The 17,434-nt window shown below is 40.8% G+C and overlaps 1 protein-coding gene across 1 annotated transcript in view; it reads left to right on the forward strand.

Moving 5' to 3' along the window:
- The window catches only part of ST6GAL2 (ST6 beta-galactoside alpha-2,6-sialyltransferase 2), a 38,339-nt gene extending 25,322 nt beyond the window's left edge, over nucleotides 1–13,017 (forward strand). Inside the window, exon 5 of the mRNA XM_023751373.1 lies at nucleotides 12,761–13,017. Within this exon, the coding sequence (XP_023607141.1) occupies nucleotides 12,761–13,017 (257 nt within the window). The remainder of the gene's footprint in view (nucleotides 1–12,760) is intronic.
- The last annotated feature ends 4,417 nt before the right edge of the window (nucleotides 13,018–17,434 follow it).

The following is a 17,434-nucleotide window of genomic DNA, read 5'->3' on the forward strand; positions in this document are numbered from 1 at the left end:
TCTGGTCTGCTATTGGGTGTCTGTATAATATTCTTTATTTCAGTCCGTGTATGCTTAATTTCTAGTTGGTTCTTTATCATAGCATCGAGGGTCTCATTAGTTTTCGTGAGGCTCTCATCAAGTTTATTGGCTGCTTCTAGCACATTATTGCAAGCCCTCAAAATTGCGTTTTTTAGCTCTATATCCTCCATTTCTGTCATGTTTTTTTGTCTCCGCATTTTTTATGCTTTCTTGGTGCACCCCCTTGTGGTCTTTGTGCGCACTCTTGTTCTAGTTGAGCCTTGATTGTTGTAGTTAATACTAGAGGGATTTGACCACCAGGCCGACTGGCTGTGAGAATCAGCTGTGGGAAAACTTCTGTCCTCTGGAGAGGTGCTAATCTAGCCTTTGCCTGAGGCTATCCGGCAAATGGCTCTGCTCAGGGCTTGGGCGGGGCGGGATCAACGGGGCAGGCGGAGGGAGCAGTTATGGCTGCTCTTAGTCCCGTTCCCAGAGGCTCTGCTTCTCAGAACCCCAGCAATGGCTGCAAACCTTGGAGAGAAAGCTGCCCTCACATTTCAACTGATGCCAGACAATCCTGCTTCTCCCGTTTGAGTCTAAGTCCCTAGAGACTCGCCCGGATCTGGAGCTCAGAGTCTGAGACTCCCTCCTGATTGAAAACGACAACCACGCCCCCAGCCACCAGCCAGCTTTGCGCGCACACCACCGCACCTTTATATTTTCCACACTGCGCCTCCTCTGAGCCTCGGTATGCTGTTGTCTTTCCTTCTAGTTGAAGAGTCTCTCCTCAGCCAGCCTTCCTGTGGTTCTGGGTGATGTCCATTCCGTCTTTTAGTTGTATTTTTGAAGTGGTTGTTTGCGGCAGCAATCTCAGGTGTTTACCTATGCCGCCATCTTCTTTTTTCCTGCTTGTACTTTCTTTGAGTTTTTTGAGCACCCTTATTACCATTACTGTGAATTCTTTATCTGACAAAGGCGTTTCCTCCTTTTCCTTCATTTTGGGGTTCTTATTGTCACATTTTTGTTGTTCCTTTATTTTAATTTCTTTGCATTAAGATAAAACTGCTATGCCTCCCAGACTTTGTGGGGTGGTCTTATGTAGTAGGTGTTCTGTGGGACCCAGTTGTACAGTCTCTTATATCTCCTGAGCTAGGTGCTCTAGAATGGCCCCTTGCTTGAGTTATGTGGGTTCTCCTGTTGTACTTGGGTTTTGAATATGATTGTCCTATTGGTGGATGGAGTCTCTTCTGAGGCTCGCTGGGTATGTGATTCATCTCTGAACATGTTGTGCTTGCTGTTGTGGAGGTGCTAACCGAAAAGAACAAAATACAGTACAACAAACATGAAACAAAAATAAAATAAAGACATACAAAAGACCCCTATAGCACCAACAAAAGCAACCACCAGAAAAGATAGAATTAGGAAAGAGATATGAGAGCAAGAATAATAGAAAGGAAAGAAAGAATGAAAAAAAATATGAGGAGAAAATAAAACAAACCAAAAAAATAGCACAAACAAAAAACAAAAAAGGGGCAGGGGAAGAAATATATAGTTGCAGAGATGAAATAAAGGAAATTAAAAAATTAGGGGAATATGGGAAGGAAAATGGTTTAAAATAAAGGAGTAAGAAAAGAAAAAAAATTGAAAAGGAAAATATAGGAAAAAGCAGATAGACCTAAAATAAGAAAAGAAAAAAAGACGAGAAATCAGGAGAAAAAGAAAAGAGAGAAAGAAAAAGAAAAAATTGAATAGTGGAAAAAAAGGAAAAAAAAGTTGAGTAGGAAAAGGGAAGAGGAAAATTAGATATATGAATGAAACAAGGGACTAGAATAATAAAAAATCAATAAAGCAGATAGGTAAAGAAGATAAATTTAAAAAGGAAAGAGAATAATGAAAAGGAAAAGAGAAGAAGAAAAGGGAGAAAAAATAAAAAGAAGTGAAGTGGCATTTGTTTCATCAGAGTTTAGTGCCCCATGGGCGCTCCCTTTGGATCCTACTCTTCTCATGGCTGTGGCTGACTGTTCTGTCTGCCAGTTCTGAGCTTCCTGTGAGGTACTTAGGTGCTTACCACTGTCAGTAACTGTCTTCCTTTGGCTTTCAGCAACTTGCTTTAAGCTACAAGTGATCCACAGTTTGTGTCTGTCTCCATAGTACTTGGCTGCAAGCAGGCGGGGCCAGTCTGCCCTCTAAAATAGGTTTGTTAGCAGCATGGGGCTCAGAATGGGTCAGCAAACTTCTACTGGTTTCCCAGGCTCCACCTCTGTCCACCTTTGCCTGCTAGCCAGCTGTCAATCTTAATCTCAAACGTTTGTTTCTGAAAGGGCTTTAAGTGGGGCAGGTGCTATTCAGTTTTCAGGGAATGTGGTGGATGTATTTTCCCTGTCCCAGATCTACTCCTCTGCAAGTGGCCCAAAATACTACTTTGCCCTTGGCTGGGCAGTGATCCTTGTACTCAGTCCAGTGGGATCGGCTGGAAACCTGGAGTTATCAGCTCTCCCGTGTGGGACAGCACCATTCAGGTTCCTGGGATAGTGGGGCTGATGGCCCCTCCTCCAGTCCAGTCACTGAAGCTCCCCAAAACTGTTCAAACCTGTAGGCTTGGCCTCTGCTTTTATTTCCTCTGAACATCAAACTGCAAGGTGTGGTAGGCAAGGCTCTTGAGGCTGGGACAGGCTGTATTACCCAAGGTGGGGGTGTGGGGGGGTTCTTTTCCTGCCCTGTGGCTACTGGGAGTGGCTAGCTCCTCTCAGGAAAAGTGTTGGTTTCAGTTTGGGGGTGTGCAACCAAAGGCTGAACTGCCTGAAGCTTTTCCACATCTCCCCACAATGCTTCCCACGCTACCTTCTCCTTAGGCACCTCAAGTCCTCACCTCCCTCCCGGCATGGTAGCTTAGGGTGAGTAGCTACAAATAAAAACTCCTGTGCTCTGGGTTTTAAAAAAAAACAAACAAAAAAAACCTGCGCTTTCTCTCCCACTGGCTCTGATCTACCGTCCAAGCTCCGCAGTGACATGCAGCCCTGTCCAGGTTCCACAGTGACATGCAGCCCTGCCAGCTGGATGTTATGTCGGCCGCTGTTCTCGGCTCTGGTGCTCCGGGTTGTGAAGCCCAGCCTTGGTTCCAGGCAGCTCCCTCCTCACTCTTGGCCTCCCAGCCTGCCACTGCTGGAAGCTGGGCCAGCTTCTCTCATCACCTCACCCTTCCTACCAGTCTCCCGGTGTTTTGTCCTTCCTTGATATGTCTCCTCCTCAGCTGGACCTCAGTTGGTAATTCCAGGTGTATGTTCTCCACTTTATTTTATTTCAAATCTGGTCCTGGGAGGTACAAGAAAGATCTGCCTATTCGGCTGCCATTTTTTCCGGATCTAGCAATTACTGCTGAAGGGAAGGTGGGTCTGGAAGAAATTTCTGTTCAGTGCACCATTCTGAGTGTTTCCTAGTGAGAGTGGCCTGGGGATACTTCTGCATCAGTAGTATCCAAAATCTCAGTGCGATCACAGGGCTGTGCTTTTCCTGGGTTCTGTGCAACCTATGCATTAGCGGTTCTTATGGAGAAGTTTTCTTTGGGCAAGATTTCTGGTAAAATCAAATTTAGGCACAAATATGTCTCAAATACGTAAATTCTTCTTGTTTTATCTGCAAATGCAAAAACTGTGTTTCTACTCACAGAGGAAGAACAGCTCGTGTAGGTTTGAGGAACACGCTGACCTCTTCACTGAAACCATTTTACTAGTATTGTTGGAAAAACACTTCAGAAGTGTGCAATTCACTTACTCAGAGAACTTACCAAAGCTAATAACTTATTATGCTTTTTTAATAATGAAACTTAATTGGAGTTACATAGGTGAACAATTATAATATTAATGAAATATAAATACATTTTAATATTAAGTAACTTAAACTATACTTTCATTACAAGCCTATTTAAAATATATATTTTTAATTTTTTATTACATTTATTGGGGTGACTGGGTAATAGGATCATATAGGTTTCAAGTGTACATTTCTATGATACATGATCTGTATATTGCATTGTGTTTCCACCAGCCAAAGTCCAACCACCTTCTGTCACCATATATTGGCCCCTTCCACCGCCCACCACCACCCACCCCTTTCCCTTGGACTATCACTACACTGCTATCTGTCCACAGGTTTCAGTTTTATATAGCACATATGAGTGAAATCATATGGTTGTTTCTTATGGCTCAGTAGTATTCCATAGTATATATGTACCACATCTTCTTTTCTTTTTTTTAATCCTCACCCAAGGATATTTTTCATTGGTTTTTAGAGAGAGAAGAAGAAAGAGGGAAAGACAGAGAGAAATATTGATGTGAGAGCAACATATTGATTGGTTGCCTCCTGCAACAGGGCCCGGGCCAGGGAGGAGCTTGCAACCGAGGTATGTGACCCTGACTGGAATCAAACCCGGGACCCGTTGGTCCGCAGGCCAATGTTCTATCAACTGAGCTGAACTGGCTAGGGCTGTATCACACCTTCTTTATTCAATCCTCCTTAGAAGGACATTTTGGTTGTCTCCATGTCTTGGCCACCGTGAATAATGTAGCAATGAACATAGGTTATGCATATATCATTGCAAATAGATGTTTTTCAGTTTTGGGGGGTAAATACCCAGAAGAGCGATTGTTGGGTCATTTGGTAAGTCTATTCTTAATTTTTTGAGGAACCTCCATACTGTTTTCCATAGTGGCTATACCAGTCTACATTCCAACCAGCAGTGAATGAGCATTGGTTCCCTTTTCTCCACAACCTCTCCAGCACTTGTTATTACTTGTCTTGTTGATAATAGCCAGTCTAACAGGTGTGACGTGGTATCTCATTGTAGTTTTTCTAATTTTTTATTTGCATTTGCCTAATAGCTAATAAGTTGTACATCTTTTCAAATACCTGTTGACCATGTGTTTTCTTGGGAGATGTATCTGTTAAGGTCCTCTGCCCTTTTGTTAATTGGCTTATTTTATTTTATTTTTTGGTGTTGAATTGTATGAATTCTTTATACATTTTGTATATTAATCTCTTGTTGGAGCTGTTGTTTGCAAATATCATCTCCCATTCAGTCAGTGCCTTTTTGTTTTGTTGGTAGTTTCTTTTGCTATGCCAAAGCTTCTTTAGTTTGATAGTCCCATTTATTTTATTTTATTTTATTTTATTTTTTGCCTTTACTTCCCTTGCCTTTGGGGTCAAATTCATAAAATGCTGTTTACATCAGATCCATAAGTTTAGTAACTATGTTTTCTTCTGTGTAATTATTGTTTCAGATCTTATATCTATGTCTTTGATCCACTTTGAATTAATTTTTGTACATGGGAACAAACTGTAATTAGTTTCATTCTTTTGATATTTAATATTAACAAGATACTAGTTTTAATATCTATGATTATACTGAAGTTAGTTATCTCAATTTCTAAATGAGTATTTTTAAACCATGTTTTCTACCTTTTTAACATCATATTATCACAAACAATTTTACTAAACAAAATATTTTGAAGAATTATTATTAAAGAGATGAATATTTACTGCAATTAAGTAAAAACTGTAACTGATTACTCAATTATTTTCAAAACACTTTAGTATAACTGTGCAAATACATTTTGACTTTTAGTAACAAGGTTATTATGTGGATTTAGTGAAATTTTGACTAACTTTTTAAGAAATCTCACTTATTTAAAGATATACGTCAAAGGAGATTTAGAGATTTATTTCTCCTGACATAGATATTGGTGCAAAGCCTTCAACAAAACTTAGGGAAGAGAGTGATCCTGTCTTGCTTTATAAGATTTTTCTTTCCAACTTTTTTTAAGATTCTCCTTTGCAGGGCTTACAAAAATGGGAGATATACATTATAATTAAATATTTAAACATTCTTTAAAACACCAAATAACCCCCCACTCAGTATGCCATCCTGATTTTTTTTATTCTATACTCTTCCAAATTTTGACCTCATCTAGATTTTACTTATTCTAAATGTTGTTGTAATAAAAGGGGCTCCTTTGATTCATAGCACCGCACAACAGACACACAATAAATGTCAGCTTAATGAATGCAGGGAGGAACAAAAGAACAGGAAGTTGTACCTTATGTCACCTTATAGACTCTCACCTACGGTTCAACTGGTCTCACATGTAGAAGGATATCCACCTCCTTCTGTATGGTTGATATCTTGGACTCTACAGAGACCAGAATCAAATCTTGGCTCCAACAGCCAACTAAATATGTGATCTTGAGCAAGTTACTGAATGTATCTAAACCTCAGTTTTTTCAACTAGAAATGAAGATACTAATAGTACGTTTATCTTTGAAGTATCATGTTCCTAGCACAATAGCTAATATTTACTGTTTACTATTATTGTGATGTGCCTCATCTAAAACTTTATGCTGGTCAAATAAGACTATATTCCCAAATGTATAAAGATCTTTCTTTCATTAAGATAAATCAAGGTAAAAATAGACTTTTGCTTCCTTTGATATTGTAGAGGCCATATCATTACATCAAATAGGTATTTCATAATTTATGCCTGCCTTTAGTTGTTGAATAATTTGAAATACTTTTCAAATTATTTGATAGTATCAAACAATCATATTGATGAACCATTATTATATCTATGTACTAATAATATACTATAATTTATTCTATATGTGAATATATAGATTTTTTCCTTTAAACCATTCCCTTAAGATAAGTTCTCAGGAGTATTAGTGCTGAGCAAAGGGTATGACATTTTGATACTTGTTGGTAAGTGCTAATATACTTCTTTTTCCTTGAATTTCTGATCAGAGCCCATATTTGTCTTACAGTTCAGAGAAAGAGGCACCCAGTAGATATACATTGGAAATATATTATGTGTACAATCCTTTTCTCTACAGAAGCAATGAAGGGGCCCTTGCACCTCTTGGACTGCACATGTATTTACTAAATTCAAAGGAAGTAACATGGCTCACATTCATTAGAGGATCCATAAAGACTTGTTTCTTTGGAACAACTTTTTCATCTTATTGGGTTTCTAACCCACAGCCTATTGGGGAGCTAGTTGTTCGCATATGAGTAGCAGTTCTCTCTCTCATCCCTAGCTAGGTTTGAGAGATTGACCTTGTAACTTGGCACTGTGAAGTCCCTTTGTACTATAGCCTCACTGAGGATAAATAGCGATTTACTTGGAATCTCACAGCTTCCATTTTGCTCTCATAAAGACATATTTTTATAGAAGGCCGGTGAGCTCACCTGGGGTCACAAAGCATGGCTGGGTTGGTTTGCCACCTACATGAAGCCGGCATCCACCCAGCCTGGCTCAGAGGCTGAGCACCGCCAGGCAGACAGGCTGGTAGCACAGGGCGCACCAGCAGCACAGAGGTGAGCTCACTTAAATCCACAACTGACATTTTTATTGTAGAAACCACCAACACCCCCCCCCACCCTTTTAAAAGGCAGGCACTACTGATTATAAGTAATATTTCTGCAATTCTTCAGTGCAAACACTATCATTTCAGGCTACAGTATTTAATGTACACACAAGCATAATATGCTTAACAGGTGATAATTTCCTTTCTTTTTTCTGTTTTATACTGGTTTTTGTGTTTTGATTTTCCAATATAGCATCCAAACTCATGATTAACACAAAATAATGAAATATTAACACAAAATGATAAGCCACAGAACACCCATATTTATGATTATGTAAAAATGCATTGCAATTATGTTGATTAGAAAAAAATTTGCATTTCCCTGTAAATAATGAATCCTGAATGTGTGTTAGTTACCACCAAATAAATGAGCTAAATAGTGGCCTTCAAGTATTATTCTCACATTATGTAATTTTATTTACTACTAGAGGCCTGGTGCATGAATTCGTGCACGGGTGGGATTCCTTAGGGTAGCCTGTGGGGATCAGGCTGAAACTGGCAGTCCACTGCTGCCTGACACTCCTGCCTGCTGCTCCTGCTTATCCCGGCCCTGCTGCACCTGCCATGTGGTGGCCCCAGTCAGTCCCGATCGGGAGAAGCTGGTGCCACCACAGCGGTGCTCGCCAGCCATGAGCCCTGCGTCTGGAGCCCATCCCGAAGGGGTTAGGGGGGGTTGGCCAGGACGCGATTGGCCCTCCGGGTAGGCAGTGGGACGCCCTCGCCGGCCCAGGATCTGGATCCATCCCGCTGACATTCATGCCAGTTGTCGGGAACCAACTGGCGGCCGCTTTTATATTGTTTCTTCCTTGCAGTGCGTCTAGGGAGGGGAAGCCAGACGGTCTGTCAGTGCCTAGCTAGCCTGTTCTCCAGAGATTGGACCTGCAGGACTACTGAGGGAGTGAGTGGCTGCTGCTGGGCTGGTGGGCCACCGGGATGGGTCGGGCAGCTGAACGGCGCTCCTGCTGTGAAAGCACACTGATCACCAGGGGGCAGCTCCTGCATTGAGCATCTGCCCCCTGGTGGTCAGTGAGCACCATAGCAACCAGTCAACTGGTCGTTCAGTCATTCGGTCGCTTAGACTTTAGATAGATAGATAGATAGATAGATAGATAGATAGATAGATAGAAAGAAGATGCCTCTTCAATTATTTTTTATTATAAGAAGTTTAAATTTCCAAACCACCTTTTAATTACAAATATTTTCTAGAAATCTAACTTTAAAAAACAGCTGTTAGCTTTCCATTAGACTGCATATTCAATACACTCAGCCTTTCACCCTCATCACTCATTGAAAAATATAAGTGTTCTATTGGTCAGTCTCAGATATTTCTAATTTACCTAACATAAAAATTGTATTCAGTAGTTAATGGAAGTGAAATAAGCCAGTATTTTTCTTGTCACTGCCGTTATGTTCTGTTTATACATAGCTTATTTTGCCACATGTTGAAAGAATATGTTCATCAAGGAGAAAAATATATTATTTTTAATGATGTTGGATGTTATTTTAAATATTGCCAGGTGAAAAGCAAGAAAATTTTAGTGTAATTACAGTACAGTTAAAGGCTAAACAATTAACTATACTAGACTCTGAAAGCACATCAGATACATCGATATCTGCAGAGTAGAGTTTTAGAGAAGGAGCCTCATTCATTCTGAATTTGTGATAATCAGAGCATGAGTTGAAGTTTGTTTTTTATCCATACTCTGAGCAAATGAATACACATTGCTTGTTATGCTGTTATGTAATGTGACATTTTTATTAAGACTAGTGTAAATTCTTTTTAATTGGCTTGATAATTATGTTGCATTATACAATATTTTAAAAATGCAATTTGGCACATGAATGCCTCTTGAGTCATAATTGCCTGGAAAAATTACGCTTTTTTTTTCTTTAAATGAATCCCTAGTATGGACTCATTTTTAAAATCTGGCCAAAGAAACTTAACATTAATTGAATTATGTTTAATTATTTTAAAAAGCTGGCTGCATGCCCATTAGATTGGCTTGTTAAAACACATGAAAAAGAGTTTTAAATATTAATCTGCCTACCAAAAACTATAGTTCCATATCGAAAGCAGTAAAATTTTGTTAGTGACAAAACAGCTTCTATTTAGTAATCTATAAATAAAATTATTTAACCTAAAACTTCCTAAAGCGATTATTTAAAAAAATTCTTTACTGAATAGCATAGTATTAGATGATTTGTATTCTTGCTTTTTGGATAATCCTGAACAATCATAAGAGAGGAAATGAAAGAAATAGTAGAAATATTTGTATCATCAGCAGATTTTAATTCCCTGTGTCAATACGGCACGGGGAAATGATTACGAAGTCACATGATACTTTGAATTTATATGTATATAGTATCTGTGCATAGAAGGCCTGCCTGCTGCTCCATAAAGGCCTTGTACAAGGTTGGCATCTGGGGACTTGGATTTGGGGAGGGTTCCCACTGTCATAACTGGTAAGATAAGAATGGTTCACTCTGTCTGTGCAAGCAGTGTGGCTCACCTGCTTTCCTCCTTCGAGTCTGGAGTTTTGGTTTGTGCCAGATAGAGCCTTCCTGTGTGGCTAGCTCCCGGTGTTAACCTTAAGTACTGGTTCTCTAAGAAGCTTTCCTGTTTGGCAACATTTCACATGTGTTGCTGGGATAATGAGTAATCCTGTGTGACCACTCAGACAGTATTCTGGAAGCCTCCCCTGGATCCCCTGGACTTCTCTCCCCCTGTGGCTTTTCCTTTGCTGATTTTGCCTTGTATCCTTGCTTATATAGTCCTCACAGCCAGTCATAAAGCTCAGGGGTTAGGTGGGGATTCCCGACCTGGAATCTTATTGGTGATGGCTGTCATGTCTGGACAACGGGGCTCAGCATCGCAGCTCCTCAGCAGAGAGGCTGATGTGGTGCCCAACACTTTCCTCAGCACAATGTTTAAGACACTTTCCTCAAGTCACCCTTAGAGTTTTAGGTTATGGGTTTAGCCCCTATTGTTAATTTAAAGGTTACTTCTTTAGTTTAATTTGCTAATTTCTTTTTTCCTTAAATGTTTTCTAAATCCTCAATGGTTAGTACTGTGCCCCATTTAATAAATGTTGAATTTAATTGAAGAGATCTCCCAATAGTACCTGGGCTCTGGTCTTTCTAGTCCTGTCCTAACCCTGCCCCCTCCCCCACAGAATTTACTCCCCATACCCCCTGTACCCTGATACACATACTTTGAACTTGCCAGAAGAAATGCCATCTTCAGGGTTTTGTGTATTACTAAGTCCTATTAACAACTCTTAGGAACACCAATGTGTAGATTTATCCACATTTAATAATGATTTTCAATACTTATTATATGCTGAAGTCTGAATCTAAACTCAAATTTACGTGTAATAACAGCCTGAATAAATTAAAATGTATTCACATGCTAAATGAATTGACCAGGAATCCTGAAAAATAATTTAAAATAAAAATATTCTCCACCTTTGGTAGCATAAATTTTGTCCATCTTTTACATGTACCCAATGAGTATAATGTAATTTTCCTATTGAAGGTGCTGCCATTCTAATTTTACTATCATTGGCTGCCATTTAAACAGAGCAGATTCTGCTACTACATAAATTTTAGGGTGCATGGCAAAACCTCATAGTCACAGGAAGCCACTCATACATATGGGTACAGCATGACACAGGGAACACTGTTGCTAAGTCTGTGTCACGTAGGAATTATACAGATGCTCAGCTGAGAAGCCACATGTTCTGAACCTTCATTGATTGCCCTTCAGTTGGGACTGTCATGAACTAATTGGCAAGTTCTGTATTTCTGAAGCCCTAGAAGTTATTTTAAAATGTAAAATATTGCCCTAGCTTGTTTGGATCAGTGGATAGAGCATCGGCTTGTAGACTGAAGGGTCCCAAGGTCAATTCTGGTCAAGGGTACATGCCCAGGTTGTGAGCTCAATCCCCAGTGTAGGGTGTGCAGGAGGCAGCTTATCAGTGATTCTCTCTCATCACTGATGTTTCTATCTTTCTCTCCCTCTCCCTTCCTCTCTAAGATCAATAAAAAAAATTAAAATAAATAAAAAATATTTATGAAAATGCTAAAATGTACCTATTTACTTATAGTGAAACCATAACATTTTGTCTAGTTTTATGACAAACTCTATCCTATATAATAAAAGTGTAGTATGCAAATTGTCCCCTCCACCGGGAGTTGTCCGGGAGTTCGACCAGGGGGCGGGACCAGCCAGGGGAAGGGAGGGAGGCCCCAGCTGGCAGCCAGCAGCCGCTAGGGACCCTTCCAGTGCACAAATTTTGTGCACTGGGCCTCTAGTATTGTATATTTAGCAAATAGTGATTTGAAATGTAGTTAACTCACAGCAAGATTAAAAATCTTTTCTGAAAAACTTTAAAAAAATCAGATTCAAGCACCTAGTAGCCCTTTGAAACCAAGACAATAGACGGTAAGGATGTATAGGGAACCTACCCCAAGATCTCCTGGGTGTGTCCATTGCCCAGCAGGTAGAATGTCTGGCTACTGTGAGATAGCTTGGGGAATCCCTGACAGCAGATTTTTTCAGAGAATGTATATGTCTTAGACCAGCATGGGTGGTGAGCCAGCACTGGACTAGGAATACTTGTGATTGGTCTACAACCAGATTACTGTGGAAATGGAAAGTATTTAAATATTTTTACAGAAATTTGACACCGAATGTCATCCAAATATGTATCTCTAATAATTCATTGTTACTATATTTTACAAAAGTATTGCTCTGTGATCGACTGGGACTTTCTAAATGGGCTTTCACCACAGATAGTTTAGGAATGCTTGTTAAGAATTCCATTTCCTCAACCTCAGCATAAGCCATTGGAACCCAAATCTCTGGGAATGGGGACAAGTCCAGGACTCTGCGTTTTAACAAGCTGTCCAGACCATTCACTTCAGTCTGAAGTGTGAGAACTGCTTTAGGAAGAGGAACAACAAACTGACTGACACTTTAGAATCAGAATTGCAGAGAGCAGCTAGGATATAGATGCTTGCAGTCCCCATGGATGAGTAGCCATTGCCATTGCCACTCAGAACCGCCTGGGGAACAGACTCCCTCCAAGCCTTTTCACTGCCACCTGCAGGCAAGTTGTAATACTGCACTCGTGGTTCATTGGTCAATTTTCAACCACTGAGCCACACAAGCCAGGCTAGTATTACATCTTCATATGCCCCACACCCATGAACCAGTATACCCAATCACTGGAAGTGGGAAGCCTGCAGAGCAATGTTTTTTGGTCACCATCATTCCCCACCACCCTGCCAACAGGAACTTCCCACATGGAGTTCATCGGGTTCCATTTTCTTTCCACCTCAGGAATCCTCCTCATGATGTCCTTGTGCAGTGAGGTGCACGTGTACGAATACCTCCCGTCCGTCAGGCAGACGGAGCTGTGCCACTACCACGAGCTGTACTACGACGCGGCCTGCACACTCGGGGCCTACCACCCCCTGCTCTACGAGAAGCTGCTGGTGCAGCGCCTGAACACTGGCGCCCAAGGGGACCTGCACCGCAAGGGCAAGGTGGTTCTGCCAGGGCTGCGGGCCGTGCACTGCCCCACCCCCAACTCTTGAAAAGGGACTCTGGGGAACCAATGTGCAATAAGTACTACTGTTGTGCTCTAAGTCACAAAAGAATACTTGAACATGTATTTTAGGCAATGTAGTCTTGAGTCTTTAAACTGCAATTTAGTGAGGGCCTCGAGAATTCTTCTCTTTTTAAGCCCTTGAGTATTTATTGCTGCTTTGAATATAGTAATGGAATTGAAAGGGGAAAAAAGATCAAGAAAGATGCACAAAAAAGAATAGCTGGGAGAAAAGAAAATGTATAACAAAACTGCTAAGCTTTTTCCACGCTGTGGGCACAGCTTATCAGGGCTGGTGTCAGTGACAGGGCTGATGCCTGCAACACATCTAACACTAAAAAAAGGTTTATACCTGGAAGCACGAACATTGAGGCAAGTGTTTGCAGCATTGAGTGTCACTTGTGTGGACATTCATCAGAAAAGATTCTAGAGTTTATGACGAATATCTGACTTGCCACTCAGCTGTGTTTATTTTAACATCAGGAATCTAGGATTCCTGTGAGGTGCCTGTGTTTCCAAACCATTGCATTCGCCATCTGTGCTTCCCGAGGCCACGAGTGATTTGCTCTGTGTCAAGACACATTTCTGAAACCATAGAGCATCCATGTCAAGCAGGCCAAGAACAGTCCAGCCTAGAATAGCACACAGAGGAGACATGTACTTTTCCTCCAGGATTTTCTTATCAACTGGGAGTATCCCCCATATGGAAGGAGCAGCACTGGTGAGTAGCACAGAGTAATGAGGCTGCAGGGTAGCCCTGCATGGGATGTTTCCTGGCCCCAGCGCTCTGCCTTGGACCTTCTCACCGGCCAGCCCTCCCCATGGCCTTCCTAGTCATACACAGGACAGTGAGGACACACCTATGGGAGAGGGCGCCTTCCAACCCAGAAGGAGGGGTTTTGGAGCAGTAACCCCTGCTACTGGGATGCACATCTTTGTCTTTTATGAGGATTTCTTGCAGGTTAGTATCAGCTGTTGGAAACCTGATACTAATTCTTCCTACAGATGGACGGATGGACGTTTAGGAATCCCGTCCTCATTTTCACAGATGTGTTTTATGTCAGCAACATAACAAAGCCATATAGTTAAATAAGATGGTGTGAAAGCGTGGCTCTTTAGCAACAAGGAAAACATGTAACTGCTTCAGGGGGAAGACGGTTGGAGGGGAAATGGTCACCCAATGCATTGGCTATATTCAGTTTTTGTTTTACTTAATCTAAACTTTGGTCACTCATACATTGAAAAAAAGATTTTGATATGAACATAGTTAAACAGAAACATTTGAAATACTTTAATTAAACATGGCATTATTTCAATATGCAACCAAAACATATTTCACTGGTCTGTTTGGCACTTCTTTGCAATGACTACAGCAGTTTAATTAAGTGCATTCCCCCTCGAGAATGTGTGAATGGCAGGAGGTTTTATGGAAAGTTTTTTTGTTCCAGATTGCTTTTTCCTGAGCCCTCTCAGTACTGCTTTCTTGAGCAAGAGTGATTTACAGAAACGGATGACTATTTGGCTCATCTCAGCAGAAATCCAAATGGATAGCAGACTCCTATAGACATCTTTACTGTAATAGTGAAGTAACTGAAAGTTTAATGTGGCAGTGTCCATGAAAGTCCCTGTGAGAGCTTCGTTTCTGTATCCATGAGAAGGGGTGGGTAATTTTGTTCTGCACATTAGCTTACGTCTGAGTAGACCTGATCAAACGCTTTCTTCCTTATTTCCTGAAAGAGCTCAGTCTTGTCCCATGTCTAGTGGGTCATGGGTTCAGTGATGCTGGATGCTGGTGAGGTAGCGCTGGCGCGGCGAGCAGTCCTCTTGCAGTCCTGATCCCAGCCCCCTGGCTCTGCCCTCACATGCAGGGAATGGAGGTTCCCCAGTCGTCCTCATGAGCCCTTACCACATCCCGTTACCAGGACAACCCCCTTTGATGACTCGAGAGGTTGGTTAGAGGAAAATGTACTGGGTCAATGTAAATACTCAAGTTCCAAAGCCCCAGAAAACACTTCAAAGATTTTTAAATTGCATTATGTTGTAACGCATATACTTTTAAAAAGTGCTTTCTATCTCAGTGAAATGATAAGAAAGACTGAAGGATATAGAGGAAGTTTAATTAAAATCTTTGAATTTATTATGGTCTTGACTCTTGGGAATCACGATTTGTTAAACGTTCCAAAAATGTGGTACACATATTAATATAGCATGGACTGGGCATTCTTCAATTTAGAAGTTTAAATTGTTTAGCCTCTCAAAATATTAGGCAGTTGGAGTTAGCATGATGACTGCTTCGAGGATTAGCCAAATGGGTCTTAAGTGCAGTATTTGGCCAGACATTGATTAAGTCCTTACAGGCTACATATGAACTGCAGTAAAGCACACAGGCCTTTTGTGGCATATTTGATAATAAACAGTGCCCCACTGCATTTTTTCCAGGTCCTGCCCCTTCTAAACCCTTCATCCTCCTCTGTTAAAGGACGCTGATCAAGTCCCCATAGTGCAATCCGAGGCCACTGGTCCCTTGTTGCACTCTCAGGATGAACAAGGTCACATTGCTATTGATATTTCATGATATTTTTCACTTGATCTTTTTTGGGTTTTGTTGTTGTAATCACAAAGAAACAACTGTTGGCAAAGGATGACAACTCACCTTCGTCTAGATTCTCCCTAACTCCTTTCACCAGTCCCTCCAGGTGTGAGGGTAAGGTGTAGCAGGTAGAGCGCTCTGTCTCCATGGAAGGCAGTGCTGGCCCTGTGAGTCTGACCCTCCCCTCAGTCAGTTCAGCGCTGCTTTTCTCAAGAAATAACCCTTTTCGGTGGCAGCACTTCCATCACAGAATTAACCAGGTCCCACTGGGCCACCTTAGGTGGGATCAATCTCACATGTGCCATGGTATGTGACGGGAGAATTTTGTATGTAGGTGGGGTCAGCCTCATATGCATCATGGTATGTGATAGGAGAATTTTGGTGTAGGTGGGGTCAGCTTCACACACGTCATGGTATGTGATGTCTGCACAGATGACTGGATTCAGGTCTCCGGAGACACATGGCACAGTGCATGTTTGGGCTGGTGGCCAAAGTCACCTGGCTCATTTCTGCTTAGCTATGGAAAGAAACGGGAGAGGAAGTGGGAGGATTATGGAGAAATACATGACTGCATATATAGGCCAATAGCCTCTGCATATACTCTACCACACTATCTGTGTGACTTCTCACATTCTGATAGTTTAGAACTCTACCCAGTGGTTGCACAGCTGGTAAAGGCAGCTACATTTAGAAATGAATTGCTTGCATAAAATGTGCCCGAGTTCAAATTTGTTTTTATACTCTGGATATTTCCATTGTGAAAAATATTCTGCATGTTTTTTGTCACTGGGACTTTACACAATTGGGAAATGAAAGGTATTTCTGTTAATTCAAGGATAAAATGTAAGTGCTGGTTCTTGTTTTATTGAATGAGTGAAGCCTTTTAGTAAGAAAAAATAATCCAGCATATTTCTCTACAAGTTTGGGCCAGTGGAATTTAAAGAATTAGTTCTCGCTCTTGTTATAAAAGTGTGCATATGAATATAGTTATATAATTGTATATACACATATCTACATACATGGTTGGATATATATTGTCTTTTTTCATCAAACTTTATTTCTGAAACCTTTGTAATACATTCTATTTTAATTATGAAAACACTAATTGTTGTTTTTTTTGTTGTTTTTTTTTGCTAATCCTCACCCGAGGATATTTTTCCATTGATTTTTTTTTAAGAGAGTGGAAGGGAGGGAGAAAGACAGAGAGAGAGAAACATCTATGTGAGAGAGACACATCAATTGGTTGCCTACCATACATGCCCCGACCAGGGCCGGGGATTGAGCCTGCAACCAAGGTATTTGCCCTTGACTGGAATCAAACCCTTGACCCTTCAGTTTGTGGGCCAATGCTCTAACCACTGAGCAACTGACTAGGGCACAAACACCAAGTTTTTAAGAGAAGGAAGCAAATGTTATTTGTCCTTCTGTTAAAAAAAAATTAGTCTTCCACACACTCATACTTTACACATCCTGGCTACATTAAAAAGTATAGTGGACATATTTAAACATCACTGTGAAGGTGAACCCACGACCTGAAGACAGCCTAATGTCACTCTGAAGTTTGATAAGAAGTTGACAACTAATGGCTTTTACAAGATTCAGGGAAGAAACATTTATTGGTTCTATGGAAAAGAATCTTCTCATTAGGTAGGTTTCAAGCAAATTAACTGTACTGGTAACATTAAGACGTAACATTTATAATATCACACATTCTGTTTATCCTAGATAAACTTAGGAAACTTTTCTGGTGGAAACCAGTGAACTTTTTTAACAGCGTTGGGACTTTTTTTTGTATGACAATTTTTAAATGAAATGT

Source organism: Myotis lucifugus, unplaced genomic scaffold, assembly GCF_000147115.1.
Source record: "Myotis lucifugus unplaced genomic scaffold, Myoluc2.0 scaffold_21, whole genome shotgun sequence".
Taxonomy (NCBI): domain Eukaryota; kingdom Metazoa; phylum Chordata; class Mammalia; order Chiroptera; family Vespertilionidae; genus Myotis; species Myotis lucifugus.